The sequence below is a fragment of the Strongylocentrotus purpuratus genome, unplaced genomic scaffold (genome assembly GCF_000002235.5).
Source record: "Strongylocentrotus purpuratus isolate Spur 01 unplaced genomic scaffold, Spur_5.0 spur5_scaffold_13, whole genome shotgun sequence".
In the NCBI taxonomy this organism is placed as follows: domain Eukaryota; kingdom Metazoa; phylum Echinodermata; class Echinoidea; order Camarodonta; family Strongylocentrotidae; genus Strongylocentrotus; species Strongylocentrotus purpuratus.
The window spans coordinates 1,950,241-1,972,940 of NW_022145598.1; the positions used below are offsets into that span (position 1 = coordinate 1,950,241).

The 22,700-nt window shown below is 42.3% G+C and overlaps 1 protein-coding gene across 3 annotated transcripts in view; it reads right to left on the bottom strand.

Annotated features, from left to right (window-relative positions):
* Positions 1–10,773: 10,773 nt before the first annotated feature.
* Positions 10,774–22,700, bottom strand: part of LOC581946 (4-coumarate--CoA ligase 1-like) — a 33,555-nt gene continuing 21,628 nt past the window's right edge. For 2 of the 3 annotated variants that reach the window (XM_030982691.1, XM_030982689.1), the window contains 4 exons: positions 22,152–22,296; positions 20,728–20,810; positions 17,136–17,298; positions 10,774–11,067 (listed from right to left, as the gene is read on the bottom strand). In XM_030982691.1, the coding sequence (XP_030838551.1) occupies positions 10,940–11,067; positions 17,136–17,298; positions 20,728–20,810; positions 22,152–22,296 (519 nt within the window). In that variant the 3' untranslated portion in view covers positions 10,774–10,939. Of the gene's footprint in view, positions 11,068–17,135; positions 17,299–20,162; positions 20,322–20,727; positions 20,811–22,151; positions 22,297–22,700 lie in introns of those variants that run through there. The other variant, XM_030982690.1, reaches the window with a different exon arrangement.

Genomic DNA, 22,700 nt, shown 5'->3' on the forward strand with positions numbered 1-22,700 from the left:
GATTTCACTCTTATCATGGGGGTGTAGAAGAGGGCATGCAGAGAAGAGGGCTTCAGTTAGAACGGAGAGACTTGGGATCAAGAAAGAGAAAAGATGGGAGAGGGAGATAATTATGAGGGAGAGGTCTAGGAGATGAGAGAGAGATTGGAGAGATATACTGATGACAAAGAAATGAGAGAGAGATGCTTGAGACAGATAGAAAGAGAGATAGAAAAAAGAGAGAGAAAGAGAGAGAGAGGAATCCAAGAGAGATTGGAGAGAGATGCTCGAGACAGATAGATAGAGAGAGAGATAGAAAAAGAGAGATAGAAAAGAAAGAGAGAGGGAGAGAGAGATGGGAGGGAGAAGAGAGGTAGACGAATGGAGGCAAGATGATAGAGAGAGAGAGAAAGAAAGGAAAGGAACCCAAGAGAGATTGGAGAGAGATGAGGAGATGAGAGAGACAGACATACACGGACTATAGACTTGGTAAGAAGATGAGAGAAAGATGTGAGATGGGAGAGACTTAGAGAGAGAGAGACAGAGAGACAGAGAGAATAGGAGAGAGGTGGGAGGGATATGGGATGAAGATGCGAGAGACTTTATAGTTTATTATATAGAGATGGGAGATTACGAAGAGATATGAAGAAAGACTGATGGGAGAGAAATAAAGACAAGATTATAAGGAGCAAATCGTCAAATAATGAAACAAAAGATAGTGTTCATTATAGCGAGTACACTTCAAAAAGACATCAATTTTGAAAAAATGAACAAAAAGAATTGTCAACTGAATTTCATGTATTGGACACAATTATGTTATTTATTCCATTCTTTTATTTTGTTTCATTTTTCTTTCTTTCTTATTTGTTTATTAACAAAAATAATAGTTCCTTATTCTGACAGAGTTCACTCTATTCATTGGTTTCAGGATAAAAAGATAACTTTATACTTATTGAAAGTGGTAGATAAATATGACTCAAAATTCTGAATGAAGAATACAGTACTAATATATAAAATATAAAAAATATAAAAAATATATCTTTCTATATAAAAAAAAGAAAGAAAGAAAATTAAACAAAATAAAAGAATGAAATAAATGAAATAGTTGTGTGCAATCCATGACATTTCTGGGAACATGGAAACTGCTCAAATATTCAATCCTGAATGATAAACGCCTATAAACCAAAACAACAAAAAATATTATTATAATTATAATAAAAGTCCCCATTTTGCTTATCATAACTGCTTCACTCGTCTAGTCTAGTCTACGTCTCCCATAGTCTCCCAAATCCCTCCCATCTCTTTCTCTCCCAGTTTCCTTTGTCTTTGTCTACCCCCCCCCCTCTCTCTCTCCCTTACTCTCTCTACAAGACTCTCAAATCTTTCTCACGGTTTCTCTTCTTCCCATGCATGACCATGTCTATAGTCCATGCATGTCTGTCTCTCTCTCACTCTATCCAATCTCTCTTGGATTCCTCTCCTATCTCTCTCTCTCTCTTTCTTTCTCCTAGTTCTATCTCTCTTTTCTTTGTCATCAGTACATCTCTCCCATCTCTCTCTCATCTCCTAGACCTCTCCCTCATAATTATCTCCCTCTCCCATCTTTTCTCTTTCTTGATCCCAAGTCTCTCTGATCTAATTGAAGCCCTCTTCTCTGCATGCCCTCTTCTACACTCCTCCCCCCTCCCTCATGGTAGAGTGAAATCACTCCTAACTACCGTCTTTCTACCAAATCGGAACCCCCCCCCCCCAAGAACATGCAGTGTTTCTCTATGTACTAAAGTAATTATTTACACAATAAAAGACACCTATATCATATAATTACAAAAACTACCTTTCTAGTCTCCAGTCTCCTTGTCCTTACACAGATTTTTCTGTTAGTGGACATAATTAAATTTCTTAACAGAGGTGTTGTTGCTCAGATCAGCCCCCCCCCCCAATGAGATTGAATTCATCATCCTCCTGACTGCTCTCCATGTTTTTTTCAACTGATAATCATCATCATCATCATCATCAGTTTGAAGAGGAGGAAGAGGATACGGTCGTCATGGATACAAGATTGCATGGGGCCTTCTCGACAGGGGGGCAGAAGATCAAAATGTTTAGTACCCTTCCAAAACTGGAATGCGACGTAACAAAATGGATATTTCACACTATGTCTGAAAGTTCAAACTGGGATTTGGTCTTCTTTTATTGTAGCTGTGTTTTGCCCTTTATTGATGTTGCGTCAATTTCATAGAGCTTAATATTCTGGAAAGTCTTTGTATCTGTCTCTTAATGATAGAAAACTCTGAACAAACATTATAAATTTAGGCTACCATTACATATTTTCTGACAATATTACTAACAATTTATGAATCAATAGTTTTCATGTTAATTGATCATGCCCTTGCTTGCATATTTTCCAAACTTCAGAAAGTGAAATGACAAGTTTAGCAATTTTACCTCATCTTTGAGGCAAGACAGACCACATACTAGTTTTATTTATCAATAATGGATTTAGCCCAGGGTGTTTCATGCATCTTTAAAAATTCTAAGCATAATGAGTTTTTATATCATCCAATTTCTATTAGTGTCAACAAATCAATTTGCTTTATTATTTAATTAATCCAATACTGTGGACCTAGAAATATTTATAAACAACTTTAACCCTATCCTAACTCTAACCCTAACCCTATCCTAAATCCAATGCCAACCCTGTTGCTCTAAAGTACATAGCAGAGGACCTAGCTACAAGACCAATTTGAAGTATTATATCATCTGTTTTGTTTAGCATAATTCCAATGTTATATTTCTTTATAGGCCAACAGAATACATGCAATTCACCAAATAAAGCAAGTAAGAAGATAGGGATTTATCATAGTATCATATTTTATTACAAAAGTTTGTGCCTCACATGATTACAAATATTCAAGGCAATATTCATGAATGTGATTATAGAAAGACATGTTTATATAGTATGACAAACAAGAAGACACACAGAATTCTTACTAGATATTAAAAAACTACATGGACCCGTATACTCATGTAGATGCTACATATGTCGAAATTGTATAAAAGTTGAAAAAGCCTCTCATTTTGGAATAAAATTATCAGCCATTTATAGCACAACACATACACTTATTTATATAAAAAACTTTTAAAAAGCCTATGTTGAATAATAAAAAAATGGAATAGTTTTGGAATAAACAAGAAACATACATTACATATATGTAGAAAAGTTTAAACAGCCTCTATATTCATAATAATGTCAGCCATAGAAAATTTGGTTGATAATAATGTAAGTTTTACTTGAAGAAATAATTCTTCTTTGAGTATATTTGACATATATGGACTCAGAGGACTGCAAAGCAAGATCCATACCAAGGCTGGCAGATGCATCAAGATTGGCTGCAGACAGAAAGACTTGGCATACCATCACCATACAGAAGCCATCACGAGGCCCCTAGCTGGCCTGCGTGGACGGCATAAGTCAAGTAAGTCAATATACATGTGCGTCCCAGAAAAAACGAAACCGAGAAGTATCGATGTTTTATCATAACTTAATCACAACCATAATAAATGAATGATACATATCTGGAAAGCTTAGAGTCTCCTCTTTCAGTTGATGCTACTCAGATGATGCATATTTCACGCATGAGTGATTACAAGTAATTTGAAGGAAGGAAACCAAAAAGACATTTGGCGGGCGGTATCTGAATTTCGAAGAAAAATTCACATTTCCAGAAAGTTGAGTTTCTGCCCTTTCATATGACACCTCAATCAGGAAAAATGAGCGAGGAATAACAAAGTTCTGTTTGTTTAAAGTAGCCCTTACATTTTCATAATTTTAACAAACGAATTCGTTTTCACTGGTTGCCTCCGTTTCGTTGACAATAAGCCATGCATGAAGACTCTACGGCTACGACTCTACGACTCTACGGCTGATTGCGTTTAATATCTCTCTTGATATGGACGTGTTTTTCGCGAGCTCCTGAAAAATGCACTTTTCTGCAGCCAAATAATGGACTCAAGGAAACTTTTTATACCAAACTGACGACGAAAGGACAGTGCTGAGATTTGTGTAATTCATTTTTCACAAATTTTTAGACTTTTAAAGATTTTGGCCATTTTATACTGTTATTTTGGTCAGTTTTTTAAATATTTTTTTTCTTGATTTTTGAACATTAAGCGCAATATAAACACTTTACGCAGAATTCATCTTGGATACAGCGCAAGTGAGCGCAAAGATACAACGCAAGTGTGCGCTAGTGAGTTATCTCAGTATATTACGCACTGATGTTAACGCAGTACTTTTCAGCAAACAGGTGAACAATTATATTAAATGACGTCACAATGACCATCGTTAACGTAAGAAGTCTCCGTGTGAAGGAACTCAAAGCTGAACTGCAGAAACGTGGTCTAAATAAAAATGGTGTAAAAGAAACTTTGGTTAATAGGCTGCAAAGTGCAATCAACGACAATATCCATCAAGCGAGTAATGACAAAAGAAATCAGGGGACGAATACTGAGCAAGCTGATCTCTATGACCTATTCAATCTAGTTTTGTCGTCAGTTAACTAGCCGACAGGCTTATCCATCTTGAAGCTAAGTTCGATAGTGCTGATCTGGTAAAGGAGAAAAAAGATCTCAATGAGATAGTGGGAACTATCTCAAGAGTTGTTTATACCGTCCCGACGAAGAATAGGTTCGATGTCCTTGCGGATAATCATGTCACTGACGCTGAGCCTGCTACTTCGATGTCGACTAGTGACCAGATGAAAGAGTACCGAGATGGGCATCGCCAGCGCCGCTTATCTGAGCTACATGAATCTGTCCTTGAAAGCACAGACGTCGAGCCTCCTACTCCGATGTCGACGAGCGACCAGATGAAACAGTACCGAGATGGGCATCGCCAGCGCCGCCTGTTGGAGGTACCTGCTGCTGTATTCGAAGGCACTGACGCAAAGCCTTCGACTTCGATGTCGACGAGCGACCAAACCAATGAGTTCCAACAAGGGCATCGCCAACGCCGCTTGTCTGAGCTACCAGATGTTGTCATCGAAGGCGACTCGATGATCAAGCACATCGAGGGCCGACTCCTGAGCCGAAAACATCGAGTAGTCTGCCATCCGAACCCAGGGGCAACGGTGGCTGATATCTCCTCTAAGAAGGCTACTGAGGGTGTAAAGGCGAAAGGAGACGTCATTCTACATGTCGGGTCAAATGACTTGTCGAAAGGTAATGGTAGTACATCAACCGCCAATGACATCATAGCATTAGCAGACGTGATTGCAGCGAAAGGCTGTGATGTATGCTTGTCTGGTGTTATACACCGCAGATGGGAATCGGTTCACCAGAGGCGCAGTGTCGATGGGGTTAATGGGCGATTGAGAAGAGCTGCCCGTGAAAGGAGATGGGGTTTCGTTGACAACGACAACATAGGTGACAGGCACCTTGGCAGAGATGGGGTCCACATCAATAAGGCAGGACAAGCTGTTCTTGCCTCTAATCTACGCCACTTTATTGAGCGACCTCGAGGGCCACCTACACCTACTCAGCAAACGTCGTACGCTGAAGTTGTTGGATCTTCAACGCAGGATTTCGAGATGATTGCTCCGAGAGGGAGGCTAAAGTCTGCACCTGCTCTTCCAATGTTTCCACTGACAAAAGCTCAACAGGGGTGGAACGAGCATCTACGTCTCGTCATGGCAACATGCAGTTAAACTCTGTCTCTGGTACTGGCATACTACATCATAATCTTCAGGATCAATCTCATGAACTGAATAAGAGTAACATTAAACAGTTGGAAGGTGGTTCAGTTCCTCCGTTTAGAAACAGGGGCTTAAAATTTGCCCATTTGAATATTCATAGCTTAGTTGCTAAGATTGACAAACTTAGATTACTTCTGAGAAATGCATCATTTGATGTTATTGGTTTAAATGAAACATTTTGCGACTCCATGATTGATGATTCTGAATTGTATATAGATGATTATATTTTATTACGTAGAGACCGTACAAGACATGGTGGTGGTGTGGCTGTATATATATCCAAGAGGTTCAATTATAAAAGAAGGGATGATTTGATTTCTTCTACTTTAGAATGCCTTTGGTTTGAATTGCATTATCCAAATAAGTCTCCCATCCTGGTTGGAGAGTTTTACAGACCTCCAAATTCTCACGTTGATTTCTTTGAAGAATTAGACGGAAATTTGGACTCTGCTCTCTCGGAAGATATGAGCTGTATTATTTTAGGTGATTTCAATTGTGATTGTATGCCACGTCACCAACTTGATCTGAATGCTGAAAAGTTAATGTTTTATACAAATATGTACGGGTTAAGTCAGCTAATTGATACTGCCACAAGAGTTACAAATACCTCTTCTACTTTAATTGATTTGATATTTGTATCAGACAAGGAACTTTACAATGAATGGGGAATATTTGAAACTAGCATAAGTGATCATTATTTGGTGTATACGGTTCGCGATTTTAGTGCAAAGATCCATAACAAATCCGAATACGCAGAATTTCGCTCGTTTAAAAATCTTGACGAGGAGAAATTTTACAGTGAATTGAGAAGTACTCCTTGGCAGGTCATAAAAGATATAGATAATGTTGATGTTGCGTGGGATATGTGGTTGACTCTATTCAATAATATAATCAACAAGCACATACCAGTATGTAAAAAGCGGATAAGAAAAAAGGCATGTCCATGGATATCTGACGAGATTGTTAAGCTTATGACGGAACGTGATAAAGTTCTCAAAGCTGCTAAAGCTAACAAAAGTGATGATCTTTGGGACACCTACAAATATCTAAAGAATACAGTTATTCATCTCATGAGGAAAAGAAAAAGAGAATATAATGCAGACCAGATCTCGCAAAATCATAACAATAGTAAGCAAATGTGGAGATGTTTGAGAAACCTTGTGCCTAAGTCATTACCTATATCTCCCAATAGCATAAATGTTGATGGTGCTAATGTGTCAGACAATGCAAATATTGCTGAAGCTTTTAATGACTTTTTCATTTCTAATGCTACTAAGATTACAAAGGACCTGCGAAGGAATAAGTCTCAACTGAGAGTAGACGAGGACAATAATATTGGTCCAACTCATTCGCAATTTAATTTGAATTTGAATACTGAGGATTTTGTATTGAAACAGATTGATAATCTGAGTATAGATAAAGCAACTGGTGAAGATCACATCAGCTGTAAACTTTTAAAGATGACGAAGAATGTTATCGCAGAGTCTCTTTGTGATATCATTAACAAATCCCTGTCTACAGGAGTTGTTCCACGTGAATGGAAAAAGGCTCGGGTAGTACCAATATTCAAATCTGGAGATATTTCTTCTTTGAATAATTACCGTCCCATTTCGATATTACCTATCGTGAGTAAAATTATAGAAAGGGCCGTCCACCAACAAATCAGTGAATTCTTGGACGTGAATAAATTATTACACCCTAATCAGTCTGGTTTTAGACCTAAACATTCAACAGCTACTGCCCTTGCAAAACTTGTAAATCAATGGTCGTTGAATATTGATAACAAAGAAATTTCTGGAGTTGCCTTCATAGATCTTCGTAAGGCTTTTGATACTGTTGACCATGAGCTACTTCTACATAAACTAGCTTGTATAGGTTGTAGTAATAGGACTATTTATTGGTTCAAATCATATTTAGGGGATCGACAACAAGTGACCCAATTCAAAGGAGCCAAGTCGCATCCATCAACCATCAAATTAGGTGTGCCACAAGGTTCAATTCTTGGTCCCCTTTTATTTTCAATATATGTTAATAGTCTACCTGAATGTACTCCTGAAGGTATCATAGATATGTATGCTGACGATACGACACTTACCGTCAGTGCAAATGATGCAACTGTTGTGGAAGAAAAATTAACTGTTGCGTTAAACAGAGTCATGGCATGGATTAAGGAAAATCGTCTTGTTCTTAACACTGGAAAAACCTGTGTCATGTTAATAGGCTCTCCTGCTAATCTCAAGAAAATTGAATCTTTCACCATTTTATTAAACGGCAATTTGATCAAAAGAGTTCAATTCACCAAATGCTTAGGACTTTTGATAGATGAAGAATTGAAATGGTCTAAACAAATCGAAAACGTAAGTAAACTTACCCAGAAAAACATTAGCATGATAAAGAGAGCAAAGAGTTTTTTGCCTCAAAAATCCTTAAAGTTACTTTATAACAGTCTAGTGTTGCCACGATTAGATTACTGCTCTGTTGTATGGTCGAACCGATTTCATTCTCATACAACTAAGCTGCAAAAAATTCAAGAGGGCCGCAAGAATAATATTGAACAAGACATATGACACACCGTCGGCTGATTTGTTCACAAGTCTTAAATGGATGACACTAGACAAGCGGTTTGAGTTAAGTCGCGTTATGATGATATATAAATGCGTTCATAACTTAGCACCCTCTTACCTTCAGGTAGGCTTAATCAATCCTAATGATGTGCATGAGCATCATACAAGGCAAATAGACAGTGGATGTTTACGTGTGCCTAGATTTCACACTGATTGTTATAAGTGTAGCCCAATTGTTTCTTCCATATTTGAATGGAATAAGCTAGATAATTCGTTGAGAACGGCTTCCTCTGTCAATTCATTTAAGAGATTGTTTAAACAAAGTTGTAATTTGTGAATGGCTCAGCCGTACATACACTACGTGCATGTTCTGTAATATTTACTTTATTCACATAATTGCGACTTAATCAATATTTTCCTATTGACATTACTGCTTACTAGGTTAATGATATATGTTAATTTTGCAAACGAGTATTATTTTTGTAACTGTTCTGTATAAATGTTATAAACGATGTAAATATGTTCATTCAGGGCCCCATGGAAGACCACTACTTGCTGGTGAATGGGCTACCCTGTCAAAAGATCAGAAATAAATAAATAAATAAATAAATTGTCAACGAACGGAGTTAAGTCTTTTGTAAAATCTGCTTTTTGCTACGGCAGGCAACCAGTGAAAACGAATTCGTTTAATAAAATTATGGAAATGCAAGCACTACTTTAAACAAACAGAACTTTGTCATTCCTCGCTCATTTTTCCTGATTGAGGTGTCATATGAAAGGGCAGAAACTAAACTTTCTAGAAATGTGAATTTGTCTTCGAAATTCAGATACCGCCCGCCAAATGTCTTTTTGGTTTCCTTCCTTCAAATTGCTTTTAATCACTTATGCGTGAAATATGCATCATCTGAGTATCATCAACTGAAAGAGGAGACTCTAAGCTTTCCAAATATGTATCATTCATTAATTATGGTTGTGATTAAGTTATGATAGAACATCGATACTTCTCGGTTTCGTTTTTTCTGGGACGCACTGTATATGTAGTACATGTATACTAATAGCAATAAGAGATTGTACACTTTATCATTTTTTGGGTATGATGTCACCCTCACATGGCGCATCAGTTGCAGTCCTACGTCTGACAATGGACGCTTCTTGTGCAACAGGCATTGCATGTCAACACAGATCTGCATGTACATGTAGATATACTTGACTTGTATTGCACATCTCGGTCTTAGGTGGCAATGACACCAATCGTAGACCAAGCAAACAATTACAATACTTCCAATAAACAAAGAGAATAATTATCTCAAATTATGTCGAACATGTCTTGCAATAGATTTCATATCCTTAAGTTGGCCGTCTCAACAAAACCCACATTCTTTTTTGTATGACCATCATAATTCCTATAAAACAGTTAAAACAAAATTTGTACTGTATTATACTGTATATATATTTATATAGTTTAAAACTTGTATATGTCTGTATGTATTTCATGTATTTACCAATGTATGTTTAATGTATTTGCTGGAATTAAAATAGACGAATTGAATTGAAACAAGAGTCATTGGGTGTAGAGGAAGTATGGAGTCAGTTTGGCATTGTGACTAAGGTGCTTAGTCGTTAAATCTTCATCCGCTTTGGTCAACTATTGGCACACACAGTAGATTAATGTCACAGTGAACTTTTGTCACACTCTATCTAAATCTCTACTTTACTTTCCTTGCATAATAAAATATTTGGTTACAAACCAATGCTTAGTACAGTATATATGTATACACAAACACCAGATAAAACACATACCACTATCCACAAGATTATTGTGCTCCACAGTAAGTTTCTAACATAAGTAAAATGTCTAACTTATTTCTATAACTAGACTTTAATTCTATAAACCTAAATTTGATCACAATCTACAAGTTGTATCATGAATATTTTTCCAAAACTGCAGCAAATGTTGGGTCACCATATATACCGGTACCGTAAATCTCTGTGTATAAGGCGCACCCCTATTTTGGGGAGGGGAAAAAAAAAAAAAAAAATTGTATTGTTTGTTTTGTTGTTGTTGTTTTGTTGCCGAAAACCCACGCGGGGAAGGACCTTCATTTAACATCGAGGTGCAGTTAAAGGCGCTGATTTGTGCTTGTAAACTTGTCACAAATAATAGTAACAATGTCGTTTTTAGAAGAATGTGTAAAATCATTAATGTAAATTAAAAACAATAGAGTACCTAGGTCCTAGGATAGAACCTTGTGGTACACCATTTGTTATATAAAAAAAATTGAGGAATTATAATTATAAACTACATATTGAGATCTATTAGAAAGATTACTTTCAAACCAAGATGACAGACAAATTTTAGTGTTGTTGTAGTTTCCGAGTGGTGAGTCAACACACTGATTACTGAGCTGGGAGACATTGCCAGGCATAGCGCCATAAATCGAAAATAAATATTAAAGTATAAGGCGCATCCCCGACTTTCAATTTTTTTCGGCGGCAAAAAAGTGCGCCTTATACACGGAGATTTACGGTAGTAAAAACCTGTTACAAATATGCAAATTTGTTTTGAATATTCTTACATATGGCACAATGTAGAAAAATGGCTATACTATTGCATGTTGGTTTCAGTTGCTATATCAGGGTACCTTAGGCCTGCTCAGGATTGGCCTCTTTTTCTCGGAGGACTCTTCTCAATATCTTCCCCGAAGCTGACTTAGGGATGGACTTCACAAACTCCACTCCACCCCTTAGTTTCTTGTAGGGGGCTACATTGTCTGGAAGTCAAAACAAATTTAGAAGGATCAGAAGAAAAATATATTTATGCAGTTCTTGTATAGCACATATGACAAACTGTTATGTCTCTAAGGCACATATTCTGATAAAATTAAAACTGAGCTTTTGATTAAGGCAAGGAAATTAGTCTGAGGTCTTAGTTTTCCTTTAAAATATGATTTTAGACCAAGGATCCGGCCGAGCTGAATCAGCAGAATACAGAACTTAATACTTGTTTATGAAGCATCGATCTATATACCCCTTTGGTCTGGCATCCCTAAGTTCCAACAATAGTACAATTAGGCCTAACAAAAAAAGATGTAGTATTGCCTTTAGGTGCCAGATTTTTTTTCACCCCTCAAAACAAGCGACGGCCGTCGCCCAAAAAACTAAAAACCGGGGGCATCCCCCAAATCTCGCTGGTTTCTAGCTGATGCAGTTCATGGCATAAACACGTACATGAGGCCACCCGTCATGCCGGGGCATACTCGTTTTGGCGAACAGGATTTTGAAGACGAGTGAGAATTTGGGAACGTTTTGATAATATCATGCATTCATTAAGAAATTAATTAATGATGTATGACGCGTCTTTTTAATTTGTTGTGACAATTTAACATACTCTCACTAATATAAAGAAAATAACCTTTCAGAATACAATCCCCTCACTGGGATGTGCAGGTGGATCACTACGCTAGGGTCACCCCCTCCCCCTTTCACCCTTGACCGTTAACCAATTGTTCCTCTTGAAAGATAGAATAATATAGCAGGACCCGTGGAAAATCCTCGGGATTCTAGGGGAGGGGGCCAAATAGATAGATAGAGGCCTATGTGCTATCCAAAAAAAATTTAGATTATCTTTATATAGAGAATTTTTATAATATATGCTGTTTGACCATGAATGGCGCATCGTAAAACAAACTATGCCAGATAGGATCTCGATAATTACTATTTATTTGCATTATTATTGTTGTGATTTCAATGTAGTTTCATGAAAAGACTACATATGCAGAGGCTTGGATTATGATTATGTTGGCATTGTTCACAAAATGTGTATAATTATTTTCAAAGTAAAGATTTTACGCGAAAAATCGGACGGTTTGTGCACAAATTGACTCGACTGTGTGTGGGACTGTGAGCGTAGAATCCAGTGAAAGAATTTTTTTTTCGGGGACTCGATCTATATCAAATTTTGGGAAAATTTTGGGGGGCTACTTTTTTTTATCTTTCGGGGGTCATTTTTTTTTGGCTAATTTTTCATTGATTCATTTAAAGATGCAGTTTGTTTAGTTTAGTAGCGTAGTGTTACGTAAAAAAGGCGTACTTTCTGCGTCAAGTTTCTACGCCGAAAGTACGCGAATTTTGTTAAACATATTAAATTGTTTGCGTCCATCTTGCGTTCTTTTTTGCGTCCCTCAGGGTATAGTAACGTAGGCCAGCGTACTCTCAGTTCAGCGTAGTTGGTACGCAACTCTACTATGGACCCCACGCCAATTAGTGATTGACCTGCCAGTGTCACAAATAAGGCATTAAAGATATGCTCATCTGACCGTAATTAAATGCCTAAAACCCCTGAGCTTTCGGGGGTTCAGCCCTTTGTACCCGTGGACACCACGCCTGCACTCAAATCGCTTTGAGTTACCTGACCCCCCCCCCCCCCCCCCCCATACTTTAAAAATTGATTTGATGCAAGAACTGTATCATACTAAAAGTATTATCATGTTTTTAAACGACCATGACGACCGTCTCATTTTCTTGTGAAAAATGATTATCGAAATTCAGTATACAACTATACATGGCCAGAATAATCACAATCCAAGCCCAGGTTTCATACATCTATTCACGAAACTATATTGAAATCGGGGCAATAATAGCAATTTCAAAGTGTTGTTTAGACTCTCCTCACACCCACGGACAGACCTGGCTACTCCAGTCACCGCTACTTCATGCTCACACACTCAGCTCCGACAGCACCGCCGACAGCACCGCCGACAGCGGCGCTCAGCTGCCGTGGCAATACACTGTGGACTCAAGGCAGTTTGCAACTGAACTCTCACATGAAGGCGTACTATCACAGATCTATTTGCGCTATTCTTGTTGTGATTTCGATGTAGTTTTCATGAAAAGACCAATAAAACAGAAGCTTGGACTATGATTATGTTGGCATAGATCACAGAATTTGTATAATTATTTTCAGAGTAAAGATTTTACGTGAAAATAGGTCCATGGTTTGCGCCAGTTGTCGCAATCGCAACAACAACAACAACAAAAAGATGACACCAGCGGAATTACTACAATGACGTTTGGACAGTGGAATGTCAGGACACTCCTCGATCGGGAAGGAACTGGCAGGCCAGAGAGAAGGACTGCCCTTGTAGCCATGGAGCTGGAGAAGTACAAAATTGACATTGCTGCTCTGAGTGAAACACGTTTCTCCGAGTCAGGTAGGCTCGATGACATGGGCTACACATTCTTCTGGAGCGGCAAGCCGGACGGGGTACGACGAGAGGCTGGAGTGGGATTCGCCATCAGAAAAGAGATCTTAGCGAAGCTCACAGAAATGCCTAAAGCGGTGAATGATAGAATTATGACAATGACAGTACCACTGATGAAGAAGGGAAATGCTACTCTCATCAGTGTATACGCACCAACCATGACGAGTCCGGATGAAACAAAGGAGAACTTCTACAATCAGCTTAGACGAACGTTGCGGGACACCCCCCGGACTGACAAGCTGATATTGATGGGAGACTTCAATGCCCGGGTAGGACGAGACTATGAGAAATGGCAGTCGGTGTTAGGCAGGCACGGAATCGGTAAATGCAACACCAATGGTGAGCTACTTCTAGCACTGTGCTCTGAGTTCGAACTCCTACTGACAAACACCGTGTTCAAGCAGAGGGAAGAACACAAAACCACCTGGATGCACCCTCGCTCTAAGCATTGGCACCTGATTGATTACATCATAACAAGACAACGAGACAGAATGGATGTTCACAGCACAAGAACTATGCGTGGAGCTAACTGCTTGACCGATCACCAGCTACTAAGATCAAAGATTGCATTTGCTTTACGTTCAAAGCGTAGGAAGCAAGGAGCTACTAAACTTGCAAAGCTGAACACAGACCGGCTACACGTCAACACACAACGGCTAAAGCTAGAGCAAGATATGGAGAAAGCTCTGGCGACTTGGGGAGTGCAAGAGGGAATGACAGTTGATCAGACCTGGGCATCACTCAGCAAAGTAGTATATGACACAGCGAGCAACACCCTCGGTAAACCAGAGCGAAAACACCAGGACTGGTTTGACCCAGAAGACTCCGAGCTTCTGATACTCATGAAGAAAAGGAATGAAACACACCAACGTGTATTACAGACTAGAAGTACCAGGTCAACCACCACCGCGTACAAGGAAGCCTGCAGACACTTGCAGAGGTACACACGGAAAATGAAAACCACCTGGTGGGAGAAAAAGGCAGAGGACCTGCAGCGCTCCGCAGACAATAATGACATGAAGTCCTTCTACACTGGACTGAAAGAAGTCTGGGGCCCCCAGACTAGGAGTACAGTTCATCTCAAGTCCCTGGACGGTAACACAACCTTTTCAGAACAACAAAAGGGTGCTTGAACGATGGTCGCAGCATTTTGAGACACTACTCAACCAGCCAGGAGATATCGAGCCTGCAGCGCGTGATAGGATCAACCAGCGACCTGTAGTTACTGCACTCGATGATATTCCAACACGAAAAGAGCTAAACCTGGCAATTGCCTCCTTGGGTGATGGCAAGGCACCCGGAGTGGATGGGATACCAAGCGAGATATGGAAGCACGGAGGAGCCACACTAACCAGCAGTTTACTAATGCTGATACAACAAGCATGGGCAGAAGGCTCCGTACCTCAGGATTGGAAGGATGCTAATATTGTCGCCATCTTCAAAAAAGGAGATAGAACTCAATGTGGAAACTACAGAGGAATATCGCTATTGTCAATAGCAGGGAAAGTTTTTGCCAGGATCCTTCTGAACAGATTGAATACCCACATAGCACCAGATATATTGCCGGAGACGCAATGCGGATTTAGGAACAACCGCAGCACAGTAGATATGATCTTCTGCCTCAGACAACTACAGGAGAAGTGCATTGAGCACAACCGATCCCTCTATGTGGTTTTTGTCGATTTCACAAAAGCCTTTGACACTGTTGGTAGGACAGGTCTTTGGGAACTACTACGAAAGTATGGATGTCCCGAGAAGTTCACCGGAATGGTAGAGTCCTTACATACGGGTATGATGGCTAAAGTCAAGGAAGCAGGCGAAACATCCCATAGCTTCCCTGTAAGTAACGGTGTAAAACAAGGATGTGTGTTGGCCCCTACGCTGTTCTCCATCTTTCTCTCGGCGATGCTGGAGGAGGCCTTTGCGGACTTTGAGGAAGGCGTTTACATACAATCACGTCAAGACGCCGACCTATTCAATGTCGCACACTTCAAAGCTAAGACGAAGTCTACACAGATTCTCGTGAGGGAACTCCTCTTTGCAGATGACAGTGCTCTTGTTTCTCATACACCAGAGCAGATGCAACATGTTATAGATGTATTTTCATCAGCATCAAAGAAGTTCGGTCTACAAATAAACATCAAAAAGACTGAAGTACTATTCCAACCAGGTACAGACCACCTAGAGGAGGAGGAGATCCTAGTGGATGGGACAGCCCTAAACCAGGTAGATGACTTCACTTACCTCGGCAGCACTATATCCAAAGACGGACGCATCGACTCTGAGCTGGTGAAAAGAATGTCAAAGGCCAGCAGTGCCTTTGGAAGACTGCGAACCAGGCTATGGAACAACCATCATGTCTCAACAAGAGTGAAGTGCAAAATCTACAGGGCTATCGTCCTATCCACTCTCTTATACGGTGCGGAAAGCTGGACTCTCTACACAAGTCAAGTAAAGAAACTTCACGCGTTCATGATGAGACACCTTCGAGCAATCATGAGAATCAGTTGGAAGGACAAGGTGACCAACAATGAGGTACTAGAGCGAGCAAACCTTCCTTCTATGGAGGACCTGCTCATCAGGAAGAACCTACGATGGACAGGCCATGTCATCAGGATGCCCTCTGAGAGGTTACCAAAGCAAGTACTATTCTCGCAACTACCCGCTGGCGAAAGAGGGATTGGTCGTCCACGGCTTCGCTACAAGGACACGATCAAGAGGAACCTTAAGCGGAGGCATATTGAAACCAAGACTTGGACAACTGCTGCAGGCCAGCGAGCTGTATGGAGAACAGCTGTAAAGTGAAAATGAAGGCGGTCATTGTCGCTTCGCGACAGACAGCTACTACTAGATCACAGAATTTGTATAATTATTTTCAGAGTAAAGATTTTACGTGAAAATAGGTCCATGGTTTGCGCCAGTTGTCGCAATCGCCTCGACTCGAATCGACTGTGGTGTGTGCATGTGTGTGACCTGAGAGCGTGTACTGTGGGCGCCTGGCCTACAAAGCATATCCTATAGAAAGACCCATAACACGGGTAAGCTCAACCCGTTGAGCGTACATATTGGCTACATCCCATCACCCGGGTGAGTCGTCTGTTGATGTGTATTTCTCTTACATGCTACAAAGCGAATCCTATAGCAAGAGGCCTTACTCGGGATATGCCGCAGCCTTTACAATGAGACTTGCTACACCCGTTGACGCGAGTGGATTCTCGTCCATCGTGTGTCTCTTCGTCTCTCTTTGATAATTAGACAGAGGGCGGGTGCACGCCTTGCCGACTCGCTCTCGCGGGTTCGTCGCCTCCTCGCAATCCGCGACGCCTGCCGTGCTCTCGTCCGCCCGTCCTCCCCGGCCGCCCCGAAACCGCGTTTAACGGCATGGACGTCGATCGCGGGGTCGACGTGGCACGCGGGTTACGGGAGACAGGCCTCGTGGAATTGTGCCGCCCTCCCCGCGCCACGGCGGAGGCGGGCGGGGTCGGGGAAAGACGTTTTTGAGGAACCGTTTTGTACCCGTTTGGACCCTCCGCGGCGATTTTGCGTATTAGTAATATAGATGTTACAAGATCATGTACCTGCCACAAACTCTGCTACCTGATCCGCTGTTAGTTCTTCGTTATTTGGCACGATGAAGGCTTTAGGCAGCTCCCCGGCCTCCTCGTTTGGAACTCCGATCACAGCGGCATCCATGATGGAGGGATGGGTGAAAAGGAGAGCCTCCAGCTCAGCAGGAGCAACCTGGAGACGAAGGAGATGGATAGAAGGATTAGTTGATGGCATCCATGATGGAGGGATGGGTGAGGAGGAGAGCCTCCAGCTCAGCAGGAGCAACCTGGAGACGAAGGAGATGGATAGAAGGATTAATTGATGGCATCCGTGATGGAAGGATGGGTGAGGAGGAGAGCCTCCAGCTCAGCAGGAGCAACCTGGAGACGAAGGAGATGGATAGAAGGATTAGTTGATGGCATCCATGATGGATGGATGGGTGAGGAGGAGAGCCTCCAGCTCAGCAGGAGCAACCTGGAGACGAAGGAGATGGATAGAAGGATTAGTTGATGGCATCCGTGATGGAAGGATGGGTGAGGAGGAGAGCCTCCAGCTCAGCAGGAGCAACCTGGAGACGAAGGAGATGGATAGAAGGATTAGTTGATGGCATCCATGATGGATGGATGGGTGAGGAGGAGAGCCTCCAGCTCAGCAGGAGCAACCTGGAGACGAAGGAGATGGATAGAAGGATTAGTTGATGGCATCCGTGATGGAAGGATGGGTGAGGAGGAGAGCCTCCAGCTCAGCAGGAGCAACCTGGAGACGAAGGAGATGGATAAAAGGATTAGTTGATGGCATCCATGATGGATGGATGGGTGAGGAGGAGAGCCTCCAGCTCAGCAGGAGCAACCTGGAGACGAAGGAGATGGATAGAAGGATTAATTGATGGCATCCGTGATGGAAGGATGGGTGAGGAGGAGAGCCTCCAGCTCAGCAGGAGCAACCTGGAGACGAAGGAGATGGATAGAAGGATTAGATGATGGCATCCATGATGGATGGATGGGTGAGGAGGAGAGCCTCCAGCTCAGCAGGAGCAACCTGGAGACGAAGGAGATGGATAGAAGGATTAGTTGATGGCATCCGTGATGGAGGGATGGGTGAGGAGAGCCTCCAGCTCAGCAGGAGCAACCTGGAGACGAAGGGGATGATGGATAGAAGGATTAATTGATGGCATCCGTGATGGAAGGATGGGTGAGGAGGAGAGCCTCCAGCTCAGCAGGAGCAACCTGGAGACGAAGGAGATGGATAGAAGGATTAATTGATGGCATCCGTGATGGAGGGATGGGTGAGGAGGAGAGCCTCCACCTCAGCAGGAGCAACCTGGAGATGAAGGAGATGGATAGAAGGATTAGTTGATGGCATCCGTGATGGAGGGATGGGTGAGGAGGAGAGCCTCCAGCTCAGCAGGAGCAACCTGGAGACGAAGGGGATGATGGATAGAAGGATTAATTGATGGCATCCGTGATGGAGGGATGGGTGAGGAGGAGAGCCTCCAGCTCAGCAGGAGCAACCTGGAGACGAAGGAGATAGGTAGAAGGATTAATTGATGGCATCCGTGATGGAGAGATGGGTGAGGAGGAGAGCCTCCAGCTCAGCAGGAGCAACCTGGAGACGAAGGAGATGGATAGAAGGATTAGTTGATGGCATCCGTGATGGAGGGATGGGTGAGGAGGAGAGCCTCCAGCTCAGCAGGAGCAACCTGGAGACGAAGGAGATGGATAGAAGGATTAGTTGATGGCATCCGTGATGGAGGGATGGGTGAGGAGCTAGAGCCTCCAGCTCAGCAGGAGCAACCTGGAGACGAAGGGGATGATGGATAGAAGGATTAGTTGATGGCATCCGTGATGGAGGGATGGGTGAGGAGGAGAGCCTCCAGCTCAGCAGGAGCAACCTGGAGACGAAGGAGATGGATAGAAGGATTAGTTGATGGCATCCATGATGGATGGATGGGTGAGGAGGAGAGCCTCCAGCTCAGCAGGAGCAACCTGGAGACGAAGGAGATGGATAGAAGGATTAATTGATGGCATCCGTGATGGAAGGATGGGTGAGGAGGAGAGCCTCCAGCTCAGCAGGAGCAACCTGGAGACGAAGGAGATGGATAGAAGGATTAGTTGATGGCATCCATGATGGATGGATGGGTGAGGAGGAGAGCCTCCAGCTCAGCAGGAGCAACCTGGAGACGAAGGAGATGGATAGAAGGATTAGTTGATGGCATCCGTGATGGAGGGATGGGTGAGGAGGAGAGCCTCCAGCTCAGCAGGAGCAACCTGGAGACGAAGGGGATGATGGATAGAAGGATTAATTGATGGCATCCGTGATGGAAGGATGGGTGAGGAGGAGAGCCTCCAGCTCAGCAGGAGCAACCTGGAGACGAAGGAGATGGATAGAAGGATTAATTGATGGCATCCGTGATGGAGGGATGGGTGAGGAGGAGAGCCTCCACCTCAGCAGGAGCAACCTGGAGATGAAGGAGACGGATAGAAGGATTAGTTGATGGCATCCGTGATGGAGGGATGGGTGAGGAGGAGAGCCTCCAGCTCAGCAGGAGCAACCTGGAGACGAAGGGGATGATGGATAGAAGGATTAATTGATGGCATCCGTGATGGAGGGATGGGTGAGGAGGAGAGCCTCCAGCTCAGCAGGAGCAACCTGGAGACGAAGGAGATAGGTAGAAGGATTAATTGATGGCATCCGTGATGGAGAGATGGGTGAGGAGGAGAGCCTCCAGCTCAGCAGGAGCAACCTGGAGACGAAGGAGATGGATAGAAGGATTAGTTGATGGCATCCGTGATGGAGGGATGGGTGAGGAGGAGAGCCTCCAGCTCAGCAGGAGCAACCTGGAGACGAAGGAGATGGATAGAAGGATTAGTTGATGGCATCCGTGATGGAGGGATGGGTGAGGAGCTAGAGCCTCCAGCTCAGCAGGAGCAACCTGGAGACGAAGGGGATGATGGATAGAAGGATTAGTTGATGGCATCCGTGATGGAGGGATGGGTGAGGAGGAGAGCCAACAGCTCAGCAGGAACAACCTGGAGACGAAGGAGATGGATAGAAGGATTAATTAATGGCATCCGTGATGGAGGGATGGGTGAGGAGAGCCTCCAGCTCAGCAGGAGCAACCTGGAGACGAAGGAGATGGATAGAAGGATTAGTTAATGGCATCCGTGATGGAGGGATGGGTGAGGAGCTAGAGCCTCCAGCTCAGCAGGAGCAACCTGGAGACGAAGGAGATGGATAGAAGGATTAATTGATGGCATCCGTGATGGAGGGATGGGTGAGGAGGAGAGCATCCAGCTCGGCCGGAGCAACCTGGAGATGAAGGAGATGGATAGAAGGATTAAATGATAGATGGAATGATAGATGGAAGGATGGATGGATATATGGGTGGGGGGGGGGGCTGAAAGGATGAGTGAATAGATGGATGGAAGGATGCAAGAATGGATGGATAGATGGGTTGATGGACAGACGGATGAATTAACACATGTAAATGGATGGATAGAAGAATAGATGAATGGAGAAATAGATGGACATTTGGAAGGGGGAGAGAGAGATATACAAGGAGGAGATTCAAGTTAGGGGTAGGTGTTATGCGGGAAAGGAGGCAAAAAGTAAATTGCCTACCTGATAACCTTTATACTTGATAAGTTCTTTGAGCCTATCAACGATGTAGAAGAAACCATCTTGGTCATAGTGGCCTATGTCCCCTGCAGGAAATAAAACACTCTGTTAGTGAAGGCGTACAATGGAACAATATGCACATCCTATACACATCCAAAATTGCTCTTGAAATTAATACGCGGACTTTAACTCTTAAAGCCCCACTGCACTACTTATAGCTACTTGCACCCTCTATATAGCAAACAATGCCTAATCGATGACCATTGGTCCCCCCATGGTCCCCTTTTTCTTATGTTATTTGAGGGCAGATTTGATGACATAGGTGTAACCGCCTGTTAGTGACCATGCAGGGAGGTCTAATCCCTCCTGGCCAAACTAGTGCAGAAAGGCTTAAGTCAGACATCATCACCACAACATTCATCAAACTAGGGTCTGGAGACACAAAATCAGACAATAATACCCTTTTCTAACTGGCCTGATTTTCATCGGATGCATCCGGACGCATCCGATGAAATGGCCAGTATGAAAGCAACAGAGGAGAAAAAGGCGATTAAATAGCCGATGAAAAGAAGAGAAATAGGCGATTAAATTCTCCTGCTCAAGAGCAGGAGAACTTCTCATTCTATCGGTGTGACACCGGTGAAACCGCCAGTATGAAAGCGTTCGGAAGAAAAAGGCGATTAAAACAGCGATTAAAATGGTCAAAGGTCACAGTATACGCGCGCTTTATCGTAACCAGCTGTGTTTGTTGACTTATGGTTGAACATGCTGCATGCTAGCTAGATGGAGCGCGTGCTTAATAATTACGCAATAATTCTTCACTTCCGGCAAGGGCTCGCCACAGCGAGTGAATTTCACCGGCAGTATGAAAACGACAGGGAGAAAACAGCGGTTTCACCTTTGTTTACATAAGGAAAATTCAATCGGTATTTTCATCGGTGTGACTCCGATAGAAGCCAGTTTGAAAGCAGTATAAGAGAGGTAAGGAGAAAATAACGAGGAACAGGAAAACAAAGAAGAGGAAGAATTAAAAAAAGAGGAAGAATAAGAAAAAGAAGATGAAACAAACATGTTAGACAACAAAGAAGAAGAAGAAAAAGATGTGAAGGAAAAAAGAAGAGAAGAAAAAAAAAGAAGAAAGGAGAGAGGAAAAGAGAAAAGAGTAGAGAGGGAAAAAAAAGAAGAGGAAGGAGAAGGAAAAGAAAAGAAGAAAAAGAAAAGGAAGAATAAGAAGAAGAAGGATAGTAGAAGAAGTATAGGGAGAAAGATGAGAGGAGTGAAAGAGAAGTGAAAAAAGAAGGAAGGAAGAAGGAGCGCATCTCAGACAGAAGGAAGAAGAGGAAGGAAAGCTTGAAGTAGGAAGAACAAGATGATTACTAATGCAAAGGAAGATGAAAGATGGAAACACAATGACTATTAAACCAAACCTGTATGCAGGAATCCGTCTGCGTCGAGGGTCCTTGCTGTTGCCTCAGGATTGTTGAGGTAACCTGGCATGATCTGAGGTCCTCTGAACAAGAGCTCACCATCCTGACCCTCTCCAAGCAATTCTCCTGACACGGTATCCACAACCTACAGGGAGAAAATACAAAGGAGATGAACAATTCTTACCCAAATATGTCTTCAGCTAACTATCTTATGTTTGTTATTTCTTCTTCTTCTTCTTCCTCGGTAAATGCTACTTCATACAATGAAGATTACGCACTGCAGTGATGTGCTGTTAAAAACGTGGACAGTGATGTGCTGCCATCAGTTGGACGCTTCCTTCAATGCCCTTTTAAAGGCATCCAGAGAAAGGAAGTCTGATCCAGAGTAACCATCGTCCATCTTGTTTCTTTATTCTTCCTGCATGTTGTGGATACCGTGTCTGGAGATTTGCTTGGTCAAAAGCAGGATAGAAATATTTTGGGTTCTTCATCTCATTTCAATTTACTTTATTTAGGTTGTGGATACTGTAACAGGAGCCTTAATTTGTG